At 43.4% G+C, this 14,974-nt stretch overlaps 1 protein-coding gene across 1 annotated transcript in view; it reads right to left on the bottom strand.

Annotated features, from left to right (window-relative positions):
• Window positions 1-14,974, bottom strand: part of ZSWIM5 (zinc finger SWIM-type containing 5) — a 242,567-nt gene that overhangs the window by 8,285 nt on the left and 219,308 nt on the right. Inside the window, exons 5-10 of the mRNA XM_060231724.1 lie at window positions 11,377-11,556; window positions 10,266-10,442; window positions 5,402-5,548; window positions 4,124-4,261; window positions 3,373-3,633; window positions 2,630-2,765 (exon numbers count right to left, since the gene is read on the bottom strand). Of these exons, the coding sequence (XP_060087707.1) occupies window positions 2,630-2,765; window positions 3,373-3,633; window positions 4,124-4,261; window positions 5,402-5,548; window positions 10,266-10,442; window positions 11,377-11,556 (1,039 nt within the window). The remainder of the gene's footprint in view (window positions 1-2,629; window positions 2,766-3,372; window positions 3,634-4,123; window positions 4,262-5,401; window positions 5,549-10,265; window positions 10,443-11,376; window positions 11,557-14,974) is intronic.

Genomic DNA, 14,974 nt, shown 5'->3' with positions numbered 1-14,974 from the left:
AAGAGGAAGTTGAGGGAGGACATGATTGCTGTCTTTTAAGTGTTTGAAAGTCTGTCACTTAGAGAAGGGCAGAGAGCTGTTCTGTTGGCAGCAAAGGATAGGACTTGCAATGGGTTTAAAGGATGGGAAGGTATCAGCTGGATATTAGGAAAAATGTTTTTACAGTAAGAGTTGTTCAACAGTAGAATCAGTGACCTAGGCAGCTAGTGAGCTCCCCTTCACTGGTAGTTTTTAAGCAGTAGGAGTTATTTAATGGTGGAATCAGCTACCGATGGAGGTAGTGAGCTCCCCATCACTGGCAGTCTTTAAGCAATGGCTGAACAAACACTTGTCAGGGATGTTCTAGGCCAGGGTTTTCCAAACTTTTCTTTCCCATGGCCTGGTTATTTTTACACTTCTTCGTGGTCCACTAAAATATGGGGGTGGAGCCAGGAGACAGGAATTATGTCATTTCCTGTGGTGTCAAGGACCAAGTGATGTCACTTCCCGGGCACTCCCCCAAACCTCCCTCCACACTGAACCAAAACTCCACCTTTTCCTGTGATTTCACTTCCAGGGCACTCCCCCAAACCTGCCTCTTCTTCATAAGTAAATTCATTTTCAGAAAAATCTCTCTGAATCTCATGCTGAGCCAATATGGGGGTGGAAAGTGGGTGGTCCTCTCTTTTCACCCCCACACCTGCATGCACCTATCTGTTTGTGTATTCTTCTCCAGCTTGCAAGCACTCCTAATGCCCATGTTCAATTGCCTGCACCACCTACACATCCCTTCCTCAACAGCACTGGCCAGTGTATGCATTTGGGAGTGCTGTTGCCATTGCCATCAGGAATGCCAGCACTGTGTACCACCCACACTGGGCCCTGGCAGCTGCTCTACCTCAAAATATGCTGATACATTTAGTAGGCCCTTCCTTCAGCTGCTACTACTGGAACCCTGCCTCAAGCTACAACCAAGCTTGCTTTGTTTCAAGAAAATCTTTCAACTGCTATTTTTCATACTTTTATTTGGTTGAAACATGGGGAAATTGCTGTGAAAGGTAGCAGAGAATCATATTGCAATTAATGAATTAATTTCAAGTTATATGAAGTTCATACAAGCTTTTCTGCAGTTATCCCAAAAAGGATATTTATGAGGGGCTTGCAGCTTTTTACTGGCTGTGTTTCCCATGCCTTTAAAAGCAACCTGTTGTGCAGATACTTAGCCAGTGAACTACTTACATCCTTTTTAATATCTACAGGAGGAGTTTAATTTTGGTGTCAGACAGCTGTTAAAAGCAGGATCAGTAAAATGGTGCCAAGTTCATAGTACCATCTCTTCCAGTGCTGTTGAGATATACTGTAGTAATCTCCAATAATCTCTTTCTGCCCCACACCTCTTACTCTCACTCACACAGAAATTTCACAGAAGGCCACCTGGCTACAACTGTGAGTGCCAACTTTTCATTGGCAGAGTTCCTATGTCTGCAACAACAGTATGATAAACAGAAAAGTTTCATCCAGTAAAAATAGGAGGGAGGGAGGAAGGAAGGAAGGAGGAAAGAAGGAAGGAAAAGAAAGAAGCAAAGGAAGAAAAAGAAAGAAATGGAAGGAAGGGAAAAGAAAGACATGGAAGGAAAGGAAAAGAAAGACATGGAAGGAAAGAACATAAACATAAGAGGAGCCATGTTGGATCAGGCCAGTGGACTATCCAGTCCAAAATTCCCTCATACAATGCCCCAAAAGCACCAGAATGTCCACCAGTGGGGTCAGGGCACTAGAAGCCCTCCCACTATTGCCCCCCCTCCCCAACACCAAGAATACAGACAGAGCATCACTTGCAAGGAAGGAAAGGAAGAAAGAAAGAGGGGCAAAGAAAAAAAAAAAGCCTTCCTCACCATCAGATTACCCCAACCAGCAAAAATTCTGCCCAGGGTTCATTTGGTAAAAAAAAAATAGCTACTGGAATGCCCACTCCCCACCCCTCCCAGCTGGAAAAAAAAAACACATACCCTTCTTTGCCACCCAGGCCTCCCGGGGAAATCTCCCCAAAAGAACATACTGCAAGGCACATGAAAGCTCATACCTTGAAGTACCTTCATGGATGTAAGTGCCAGTGAATGCTAGCTTTTCTCTCAAACACTGGGAGCGGGGGAGAAGGAAGGAGAGGCAGCCCAGCTGCTCTCTGCACAACACAGAGATGGGGAGGGGCTAGCTTTGCTGTGGGCAGGGCTAGCTTTGGCTTTTCTTGTAACCCGGTAGTGAGGCTTCCATGGCCCGGTACCGGGTCACTACCCTGCAAATGGGAAACACTGCTCTAGGCTGATCTTGCATTGGTCAGGGGGTTGGTCTAGATGGCCTGTATGGCCCCTTCCAACTCTGTATTCTATGAAGTTAAGCAAGAAGAAAATTAAAGTACAGAGATAAAAAAGACTGACTGCACCTGTTAATCAGTGTTTTGTATACATTTTACTTTTTAGAAATGAGCATGAAAACAAACAATTCCCTTTAAAAACCTGCCTTACAAGCAGTGCAATGATCTGTACGCTGGAGAAGTTTTAGAAAAGAAACAGTTAAGACACACAGCAACTTTTTTTAGCCATTACAAGCTGCTTTTTATTAATATGAAGGAAGTGGGAAAGGCTGTACTTACCTCATTGAGCGTAGAGCCAGCTTGTAGGCTAGATCAGCATCATGTGGCAGCAAGGCAGAAAACAGGTACTTGGCAAAGGTGTGCATCGGTACACTTTCACGGTGGATCACCTCACCAAGGCCACTGAAGGGGCCTCCTGTGCAGAAACAGAGCCATGTCACTGTCTACCCTGCAAACAGGCAACTCAGTACTTCAGAGAGTTCTGTTCACCCATTCAACAGACAGTTGGCAGAACAGAATCAGTAGTGTCCCACATAATCCTTATGAATGTGGCTTTGGGAATAAAATTCCAATTAGGTAGGGGACACCAGCAATAATTTGCTCATGGGAGCAAGAAACTGACTTGTATTCCCCTCCCAAGAGTCTTGGGACAGAGGAGTTACATTCACTATGGCATTTGGTGCAACAGAGGTGGCTCCTTGAAAGCCATCTGCTAAGGGCACAGGAAGCAATTTTTGTGGACTTTCCAGTGCTCAGAGAAGTATTATGTATCCTTATTTCACCTTCAGTATCATGCTTTCAAACTCCATCTCATAATGCATATATTGGTGCCACATGGTTCTATTCAAATGTTCCCCTCTGACCATCTACACCTGATTGCACATTATGACCAATAGGAATCTTCTAGTTTCTAGTAGATGCAGAATGTAAGCTTAATGTTGGGAATTTAGAATTGTTTCAGTGCAATGGGTTGAGAGCTTCCTTCCTCATGGAAGGCTGATAGCAGCAGCAGCACCTCTCACCTTCTAAAAGCAGGATGCACTGCTTGCGCAGTGTTTGCACCAACATAGCGTCCAGCTCCAGCTCTTGCAGGCGGATAATGATCTGCTCCTCATTGCGCCACACTTTGTCTTGAGCATAAAGGCCCTCCGGCATCACCCGCTGCTGGCCCATCCCCATCAATGCAACTTCTAAAGCCAGGGATAGGTAGGATTCTCCACCTTCAGGGCAACTGTTGGCCACAGGCACATGCTGATACATTGGAGGCTTAGAATCTCCAGCATCTGACAGAAAACAAAGTTAGCCATGGGATGTGCGGCTACCCTCACCTAGTACTTGCCTCCTTCACTCCTTCCAAGAGTCACAACGTGATTGGTTTCATCCCTGTAATTGGTCTAGCTAACAAATTTGAAAGACAACCTAATGGCTGTCTTAGTGCGGCTCATGTGCCCAAACACACTCGTTCACTGTGTTAAGCTGTATAGGTAAATTCATCAACCACATCCCAACAACATCTGCATAAGGCAGTGAATTGTAGGGAAACCATGAACTGCCTGGCTCTCAACAGTCCACCTACAGAGGCACATGGACAACCCATCACAGAAGGGCATCATGGATTCCAAGTCTTCAGTCTGGCCCCAGGCTCTGGGAGCAACAAAAGGCTTCTACTTCTTTCACAGAAAAGGGTTGTTCAGTTGGCAGACAGCCCTTCCCTTGGGATAAGAAACACTGGATTCAGGGCCTGACAAACTGAGCTGCTGATTATTTTTGTACCTGAGATTTCAAGACAGTTTTCATCTTTCACTCGACATGCTTCTGTCAGAGTGAGGAACAAGCAGCCAATGGGGTTGAGGGGATGACCAACCCAGCTTTCCAGATTTGTGATGGTGGTTGCTCCCCTCTGCAGCAGTTCTGAAGATAAATAAGAAAAATCCCACAATAATTGTTCATTTTCATATAGTATGGTGAATACATTCCCATGGCAGTACAGTTACTTCTATATACACACCACATCCGCTATATTTTTTTTTGCCATCAAGTCACAACCAACTTATGGCGACCCCCCCCCCATAGGGTTTTCAAGGAAAGAGACAAACAGAAGTGGTTTGTAATTGCCTGCATCTGCATAGCAACCCTGGACTTTCTTGGTGGTCTCCCATCAAAGTACTAATCAAGGCTGACTCTACTTAGCTTCTAAGATCTGACAAAATCAGGCTAGCTTGGAGTAGCCTGATCAGGGCATTCATTATATGCTCTTGTGAAAATAATGCTGAAAAGATTAAAAAAAATCCAGCAGGGCCAGGTCTTCCATCTCTTTTTGTTTGGAAAAGCTTTAGATCATGCGTGTCAAACATGCGGCCTAAGGGCTGGATCAGGCCCCCAAAGGGCTCCTATCAGGCCCATGAGCAACTCACTGTCATCTGCTTCCTTTTCTCTCTCTTGCTTCCTTCTGCATCACCACTTGCTCAGTCTTCAGGAGCTACAGAGTAAAGCCTTTATTTTCTCCATTGCCGGACCAGCACATAAAGCAATTTATGTACAAAAGCTCACAATGCCCAGCCATTTCATGTTTTCTCCCAGGTCTTAGGGTCAAAGCACTGACCATGAGATTTCTGTAATGAATGCCAATCAATCAAAAGTAGGTTTGCAACCTACAGATACACACTTGAACAACACCTGAACAGCCTACTCAAGATTGCTACAGCACAGACATTGTCTCCAGATTTTGATGTAGTAATTCAGAACAAGAGGTATCACTTTCAGAAACTGTTAAATAAACAAAACATTGCAAAAGTGCTAATCTTTTAAGCAAGTTTTTTAAAAAAATATTTAATTGTGTTTGTGTCCTTTATAAAGTTTACATATCCACTACCTGGCATTACATTTTATGACACACATCGCCCAGCCCAACAAGGTCTCATTTATGTCAGATCCATACCTCATGCAAATGAGTTCAATACCTCTGCTCTAGATAATGACCACTGGGTATTGCTGTGTCTCATACACCCCCAAATGCACACATCAAGAAGACCAGCAAAAGAATGGCCAGACCTTTCTTTTGATGCTTGTATATCTCAAGCTGCCTCTGCTGCTGCAATCTCAAGGTGTTGATTATAGCCACAGTCAGACGGAGTGCTTCCTTAGGGTATCCATGGGATCGAAGAGCATCAACCCGGGCACAGGCTGTAGGGACATGCTCTGTGGCATACAAAACACAGCATGCAATTAAGTCTCAAATACAAGCAAATCAGTAGTATTTTCTGTGCAAGGGATCAGTTCAATTGATGTCAAGAGCTTGGGGTGTAATTCCTGTTTCTGAATGCTCTGCCTTGTTGCTGAACTAGAAATTATGGGGTTGGTTTGGGGGGGATTAGAAAAGATCAACTAAATATAAAATGTAATGAACTGATTGGAAATTCCAAAGTTTCTTAACAATCTACTGTCAAATCATAATAAAATCCATGTGGTCTGATTATACTTTCTATATTATATTTCTTGTTTGAGAAACTTTTGAATTTTCAACCAATTTGTAACATCTTTATATTTAGTTACTCTTTCCTAGTATTCCCCATCCTTAGTTTCTGTTTCTTTCTCTGCTTTGGGTTGTTTGAGTACATTTCTCCCACCTCCTTTTTAATGCAGAAATATCATGTGGTATACATCCCTGACAGGCTAGATTTCTGTGAACTGGATTTTCATTTTGTTTTTGCTTTTACACAAGGGAACATTCAAATATGCAGTTCCTCACCTGCAATCCAAAATGGCAAAGACCCAGAAGGGCTATACCATGTGATTCTGATTATGTAAAGCAGCAACCATTCAATCTTGTGCAATATTACAACATTTTGAAGCTCTTTCTCCCTGATGGATGATTCAGATGTGCAGAAATAAAGCATCATACAGGTCCTTCAAACTGCAGGTGGAGGACTACATGTCTGAATGCTCCTTCTGTAGGAAAGGCCTCCCTGCATATGGAAAGCAGTTGTATAAAGGAAAAAAGGTTTTAGTGTCACCTCCCTGCCATGCCACATTTCTATGTGAAAGGAGGCATTCTCTTTTCACATAGAAAAATATAGCTGGAGATTTTATATGATGGTCTCCTGAACTTGCCCCATTTGGGTACTCAATATTAAAAAATCACATGTAGTGTTCTACCATAATCCTTTTCTACATTTCTCCTTACCAAGGAAATGACGGCAATTTGCCATGAAACTTCTATAAAGTTTTGTGAAGGTTTCTGCACGGGAATACCTACACATTACATTTACACGCTGGACTGTTTGTGATGATTTTATTACAAGAAAGCAGCTTACCCTGCATGTAGTACAATTGTGTTGTACATAAATGTATCTGTCCCTGCTGGTGGTTCTCCACCTGCAATCCTAGTTATTGTGAGAGGATTATAAGGAAGAAGTCATAAGCAGGAACAGATGACACACTGGATGGAAAACAACAAAGAGCTCACTCCTCTACGAATGTCCCTGGCATAGGAAATGCAGGAGACAGAAAATCACAGAAGCATTACTGTCTCTAAAGCACACATTTTCCACAAGGCATTTAAAGGCTTTCAAATGTAGCTATACTCCTCTTTCCCCTCCTCCTCCTCCTCCAAATTCCCAGCTGGTTTGCCAAGTGCTCTTAAAGGCCACCTTTGTGCTCCTGAGAAGACAACCTAAGCAATGAATATTTCAGGAAAGAATCCCTAGTGTGTGTTTATCAAATCAAGAAATCATTGAAAATTTCTAGCAAATCAACAACAATTCATGGTAGTTTTGGTCTCCTCTGGGAGGTGCTCTGAGAAGAGAGTGTGGGGCTCAAGGGTAGGAGGGTGTCTGGTCCCTTTGGCAGTCTGACTTCAGCTGCCTTGCAAACGGTTCTCAGTCACTATATTTCTCCTCCTCTTCGCTATTTCTCTCCAGTGAAGCTGGTGGAGAGAAGAAACCAGCCTTTTCCTTAGCCTGCTTCCCAACCCATTTCAAGGCAGTCTGACAAGCTGTGCATGTCCCCTGATCATCTATGGCCTCTTGTGAAGGCCTCAACCCATGCAAGGTATAAGAAGTTGCAATGGCTAACCCCATGGTCATATTCTGGCCCTCTACCACTCAGCCATTCTGGGACACCACCAATCAACTGTTGAGGTACCAGTGTCTCTTTAAAAGGATTGCAGCGACCCTGTTTCCAACCTGTCCCTAGATAAATCCAGGGATTTTCCTGCCCAAGGACAGAGAGAGCAGGACATAAGATAGCGGTATTTCAGACTCAGAATAGTTAGTATAGAAATGCATTTAATGAGTTTGAGAGAAAACTGTATAAATATCAGCTTAGGAGCAGAACAAAGGGCCAGCCCACTGCAACCCCAAACAATTTAGTAATGTGATCAGAAAGGTGTAGCCTTGGATCCTCTGCTGCAAGGGATCTTTAGGTGCACTCTTTAGGTCTTGACATACTTCACAGGCACCTCTTAGAATACTGTTGTTCCAAGCTTGCTCAATTGGATGTTCCTCGTAAGGTCTTGAACTTCTGCTATATGAACAATGTATAAAATTGCTGCTTTGGATTGTAGAGCTGTAGGATATGGGGTATTGTTGTTGTTGTTTTTTATTACACTTATACTCCGTCCTATCCCATGGTGGGCTCAGGGCGGCTAACAACATAAATAAAATACAATAAATATATAAGTAAAACCAGTTAAATAAAACAAGATGGCAGCAAAAACATCCATTGCTCAGATCAGTCCAGTAAGCCTCCTAACAAGTGTTAGGAGAATAGCAAACATAAATAAGCTTGCTATGAGCAGGGGAGGCTGAGATGTAACTGCAATAAGTCCTGCAGGGCCCTGATTTCAGTTGGGAGTGTGTTCTACCAGGCCGGGGCCAGGGCCAGGGCGGAAAGGCCCTGGCCAAGGCTAAATAGACATCTTTTGGGCCAGGGACTACCAGTAAATGTCGGTCTATGGAGCACAAGGCTCTTTGGGGCATATATGGGGAGAGATAGTCCCAAAGGTATGCTGGCCCCAGGCCATGTAGAGCTTTAAAGGTCAGCACCATAACCTTCAAGTGGATCTGGTACTCAATTGGTAGCCAGTGCAGTTGGAGCAGCACTGGCTGAATGTGTGCATGCACAGGTGACGCTGTCAGCAAGTGCACCACTGCATTCTGCACTAGCTGGAGGCTCTGCGTCGAGTCCAAGGGCAGCCCCATGTAGAGTGAGTTACAGCAGTTCAACTTGTAAGTGGCTGTTGTGTGGATCACTGTAGCTAAGTCCTGGGAAGAGAGATAGGGAACAAGTTGCCTGCCCTGCCTCAGATGATAAAAGGCTGACCCAGCAACAACAATGACCTAAGCCTCCATTGAAAGTGAGGCATCCAGGATCACACCAAGACTCCTTGCCCTTGGTGTTAGAGGTGCCCTGCCAAGCATCAGAAGCCACATTCCTGATCCCAAGCCCCTACGACTTCTATCTTTGTTGAATTTAATCTCAACCAGCTCTGCTGTAACCATCCAGCCACAGCTCCTAATGTTCATATTACCTGGGGCAGAGCCCAGCTGACCATCCATCAACAGATAGGGCTGGATGTCAGCAGCATACTGGTGACAACCCAGCCCAAACCTCTGGATCAACTGGGCACATATAGATGTTAAATAACATTGGAGAGAGAATCACCACTTGTGGCCTTCCACATTCTAGTGGATATCACAGGGACACTCTCTCCTCAAGTGCCACCCTCTGTTCCTGACCACGGACGAAAGCCATTATAAAGCAGCCCCATGTATTCCTATGTCAGCAAGGCAGTGGGTCAAGGGATTGTAGTCAACTGTATTGGATGCTGCTGTCAAATACAGAAGCAACAGTAGTGCCAACCCATCTCAATCCAGATGTCTGCGGAAGTAATCTGTGAGGGCGATCAGCACGGTCTCCATCCCATAGATCTGTGGAGTGCCCAGCTATTACTTGTCTGTAAAACAAGTGGAGTTAGAAGCACTTTCAGAAATGTCTGCCAGTAGTGAATAGTTACAGAGCACTCTGACAGTTTGATTATCCCAGCTTTGAACTAAAACAGGGGTGGCCAAACTTGCTTAACATAAAAGCCACAGAGAAAAAAATGTCAGATGTTTGAGAGCCACAAGACATGAATGTCAGATGTTTGAGAGCTGCAAGACAGGAAGGAAGGAAAGCAAACAGATCGGAGGAGGGAGAAGAGTTGAAAAGAAAGCATATTTAACTTTAAATGCATTCTCCAAGTTGCTGACTGGCTTGGCTAAGTGATTTAAAGAGAGAAATGCCTTCTCCAAGCTGGCTGTTAGCCACACAATATGTGTAGAAGAGTCACATGTGGCTCCCGAGCTGCAGTTTGGCCACCCCTGAACTAAAACTATTTAGTCCAAAGCTGGGATAGCAAAAGGGAATCCATACTAATCTATAAAACACCTCATGATATTCTTTCCATATAGCCAGTTCTGAGAGTTCCTTGTTGTAGGAATGGATTTCAATTCTATTTCCTCTTGTTTAAAAGGGGGCATTTTGTGATACTGTTCATTCATTCTCCATGACCTTATACCCCAAGTTACCACACAGCATAATACCTCTTCCCTATTGGAATAGGCAAGGTATCCCCAGCAAAGGACCAAAGACCAGGCAAGAATTCTTTGAGGGCTTCTGTGAAGGGACCAAATTTGCACAGACTATTCAAGCTTGAGGCTGTGAATTCCTAGGATCCACATGGTCAGCAGGTGCAGTATCTAGAGAGAGACCATACATGCATGTGTGTATCATTCTTATTCCCCCAGAAAGAGGCTACACAATTCAAAACTTAGCTTAAGCAAACACAATATTCCTCCTCAGTCATATTGAGTCCCCCAAATTAGTGTGGACTGAGAAGAGGAATAAGGGCTACCAACAAGAAAAATGAGCTTACCCAGCCATAATGGCTGTCCTTGTAAGTTGAACAGAAGGCCCTCACCCTCTCTTTGGAAAGAAGGGGAAATGTAGAAGTCACTGCTGATTATTCGCTGGAGATGGCTATCCTGCCAATGCAGGTCACAGCCTTCAATGGCACGAGTGAACACGGTGCGTCTTGGCCTTGCTAAGGAGTCTAAAAAGAAATGAACATAAAGGGTCACCTGCTATGACTTGTGGCCTCCTATTATCCTTCATGCTAGCTTGGTTATTTGTCAACCTTTGTTGCATTGAGTGTGGTATTCCCATATTCCAAAACAGGTACTAGAGTAGCATGGGAAGAGAAAGCTGAAGAAGTGGTGCCATATAACAGGCCAGAAATATTATTCTGGCACCAGCACTGTTAACTGAAGGGTACATTTCAGAGCTCTTGTTGTCCTGTAGCCCAGCCATCCACATAGCAAACTTGTACGCAGAACTGCTAGATGCCATGTTCTTATACCCATGACCAGAAAACAGATACAGCACATTTTAAGGATAGCTATCCTACCTCCACCATGATTTCTGGTAAGCAGAGGCTCAGATGCACCAGAAGAAGGTCTCAGGTTTAATTCTCAGTTTTAAAAGATCTCAAACTCAAGACATTGGAAAATATCTTTCTTTGCCTGACAGGTGCTACCAGTTGAAGTAGAGCACATACAAAACTGGGCAGGAATGGCTCAAGATTGCAATGGATATCAATGGTGAACCTACTGATGTTCTGGTTATAAAAATGAGATTTAACAGGGCACATCAGTGCATAGGAGATAACTGAGGAGACAGCAACTGCTAATTGAGCTGTTAGTATTCAGCAGTTTCCCCTCAGTGAAACGGGCTAATTTGAACATATCTCTTGTGACTCGTAAAGAGCAAGATAAGAAACTACCACTGCTAGATGTGCATACTGTTATACTTTTCACATCACTCAAAATACTTCCAAAGGTCTGTCACCTGGCATGCAGAAGCAACAATGGAATATTTCTTCTCTGAACAACCTTTATGTGCACTTGAAGTTGAAATATTGCAAGACTTTTTCAACTGGAGACATTCAGTGTTACAGCAGAGATCAAAATGTTCACACACACCCTTACCTTGTCGATGACTGGAGCTCTGTGTAAGTGCAGTAGTGATGTTAGGAAGTTCATTGCCATAATTCCCATCTTCCAAAGGGCAAACATCCATATCGCTCCATTTTTGTAGCTGTCGAAGCCAGCTGGTCTTCTCTTCTAGTGTACAGTGAGGATTTAACACAACACATACCCACAGGGCCCCTGTAGAAATAAACCAGGTGAAAAAATGCACCAGGAGTTATCAATGCTACTTGATATGAGAATGAAACCCGCTTTCCTTGCTGCCTCCTTGCCTGTAATAATCTCAAAAACATTCACATTTTGTTGCAGGGAAATGTACTAAACCCCAGAGAGAAAATTATAAAAGAAAATAAATTACAGACATAAGCATCTTGCATAATGAAGTTAAATTATGTTGTTGAGACAGAAATGTAGAGGCAGTGGTTGAATATGTATCTGATACAATATCTGATATTTGAACTGCACAACAAAGCCTGCTTAAAATTATGCTAGCAAACTCAACGTCAGAAGGTCTATATCAGGGATGGCCAAACTTGCTTAACGTAAGAGCCACATCGAAAAAACATGAGATGTTTAAGAGCCACAAGACTCAAACATCAGATGTTTGAGAGCCGCAAGACAGAAAGGAAGGAAGGAAGTTAGGAAGGCAGGCAAATAGATGGGGGGAGAGGTGGAAAGAAAGCAACTTTAACTGCATTCTCCAAGCTGCTGGCTGGCTTGGCTCAGATAAGTGATTTAAAAAAACATATGCTTTCTCCAAGCTGGCCAATGAGATGGTGGGGGCTTTGAGATCTACACAACATATGTGAAAGAGCTACATGTGGCTCCCGAGCCACAGTTTGGCCACCCCTGGTCTAAATGATAAGCTGATTTTTACCCTGATTTACTTTTCTGCTTTACTTCTGTCAGTAATATCAGAGCACAATTTCATCTACCATTGTTCTTCAGCCTAATTTTTTTGCCCAAACCACTCCAGAGATACTTCAAAAGATTTTCATAGCATCCTGTTTGCATAATATTCCTTATTGTGATCTTGACTCATCTCTCACACAAAGCTGCCATTAAAATGAGGTTCATACTTGGTTGGATAAGGGAACGGTAACAAATAATACTGTTCATTAGATAACATGGTCTGCTTCCACAGGGGGTTTTGCTCTGGTTTGGCATCCAAACCAGGGCAGGATTTTTTGTAGCATCCATACATTGTACCTCCCTAGTAATCTACTTTCTGTGCCCCCCCTCCCAATCTTTCTCAAAACTGTTTTGATGCAATAAAGAGCAGTCCAGTGAACTTGCATGCTGTGTGGACAGAAAGGTACAAATTTTTGCAGGTTCTGCCAACTCCAAGCTTTGCTGGATGATGAAAAGTGTTCAGATCCCTTCCAATTCAGGTTTAGGTCTGGTTATGGAATTGAAACAGTCTTGGTTGCCCTAATAGATGATTTGCACTGGGAGTAAGAAAGAGGGAGTGTGACTCTGTCAATTTTCCTGGACCTCTCAGTGGCTTTCAATAGTATTGACTGTAGTATTCTTTCTGGACTGCTTATTTGGGCTGGGCTGGGATTGGGATGTGTTGTTCTGCAGTGGTTCTGATACCATCTAGAGCAGTGATCCCTAACCTTTTTGGCACCAGGGGCCAGTTTTGTAGAAGACAGTTTTTCCAAGGATTTTGGGGGTGGGGTTTGATGGTTTCGGAATGATACAATTGTGCACTTTATTTTGGTGCAGTTAAGTGTGCGGACTCTTATCTGGGAAAACTGGGTTTGATTTCTCACTCCTCCACTTGCAGCTGCTAGAATGGCCTTGGGTCAGCCATAGCTCTTGTAGGAGTTGCCCTTGAAGTGGCAGTTTCTGGGAAAGCTTTCTCAGCCCCACCCACCTCACAGGGTGTCTGTTGTGGGGGAGGAAGATGAAGTTGATTGTGAGCCACTCTGAGATTTTGAGTGCAGGGCAGGATATAAATCCAATGTCGTCTTATTATTATTATTACTACATTGTAATATATGATGAAATAGTTATACAACTCACAGCCTGGCTCCTAACAGGCCATGGACTGGGGGTTGGAGACCCCTGATCTAAAGGGTAGGTTTCAGAAGGTGGTGCTAGGGGGCTGCTTCTCAGCCCCTTGGCCTTTGTGGTTCTGCAAGGTTCCATCTTGTCCCCTGTTTTCTTAATATTTACATGAAATCACTAAGTGAGGTCATTCAGAGATTTGGGCTGAGTGGTCATAAATACGTGAATGACACTCAGCACTCTTTTTTCACTTCCAGCTGATACCAGATAGGCTGCAGAAAGCATCAACTGGTACCTGGAGGCAGTTTTGGAGTGGATGTGGGCTAATAAACTAAAGCTAAATCCTAACAAGACAGAAACGCTACCAGTGGGTGGAAGGTCTGACCTAGGATTTAAGGCGTCACCCACTTGGATGGAGTTGCACTCCCCTTGAAGGAACAGGTCCACAGTCTGGAGATGCTCTTAGACTACTGCTGGATAAGTAGGTAGGATAACTAGGAGTTCCTTTTACCAGTTGCAGCCTTTCCTGGGCAAACCCCCCCTGGCCACTGTGGCACAGCCTGGGTTCCATCTAGTTTAGATCACAGCAATGTGCTCTACATGGGGCTACCCTTGAAAAATGTTCAGAAACTTTTACTCCCTTATGAATCTACCCAACCACTACAGTCATCTTAAGAGGCCCTTGCTTTCTGAAATTAAGCAGGCAGTAACTGAAGAGAGGGCTTTATCATGGCACCAAAGCTCTGGAACTCTTTCTCCAGGGAGATTAGTGTGTCTCCTTCTGTTTCTGTCCTCCACTAGCAGGTGAAAACTTTTTTTTGGTATGGCATTTCCTCAATGCTCTCTCCTTCATAATCACTGGTTTAATTGCTGTTTTTATGTTTTGTGTGTATTTTAACTGTGTTTAATTGTTTTTATGATGTGAGCTCGGGGTGGTGGTGGTGGTTTTAATGATTTTAAAATGTGGTTTTTATATGTATGTTTTAAATTGTTAGCTTGGTGGCTCTTGTAAGGCCAGGAAGGCAGCATACACATTTTGCAAATAAATATATTTTTCTTCCTTTAGCCTACCCCTGCTGCGATTCCCACCACTACCAGATGGCTTTTAAAAAATCAACAATTGATATATCATTACAGCATCTTAACATTATCTACTAGTCTGCTGGTACTTTTGAATTCCCAGCTTTCCTTTGAAAGGAAAGTCTCTACCCCTTTTCATTGCAGAGATATGCCTTTCCTCCTATATCCCCTCAATAAAATAGGCTCAGTCTTCTTTAGAATGAAAACTGGGAAGTCAGAGGACCCAGCAGATGGCTCATTATAACATTATAATACTATCGTGATATATTAGTTGCTGATTTTTAAAAAGCCCTTAAAGCTGCTGATACTTTCCAATCCAACTTAGATTTTTAATAACATTAAATGGCAAAGGTATCTAAATTGTTAGATGAAGGTGATCATTTGGTAAATAGCTTGTGGGGAGAGGAACTTTTAAATCAGTATCACACCACAGCAAAAGTGGTTCTTCATCCCACAAGACATGCTTTAAAGAATTCAGCATTCATTAGAATTTATATAACTGTGG

This window comes from Heteronotia binoei, chromosome 2 (assembly GCF_032191835.1).
Source record: "Heteronotia binoei isolate CCM8104 ecotype False Entrance Well chromosome 2, APGP_CSIRO_Hbin_v1, whole genome shotgun sequence".
NCBI lineage: Eukaryota > Metazoa > Chordata > Lepidosauria > Squamata > Gekkonidae > Heteronotia > Heteronotia binoei.
The sequence above is the reverse complement of the archived record's forward strand: the minus strand, read 5'-3'. Positions and strand labels throughout refer to the sequence as shown.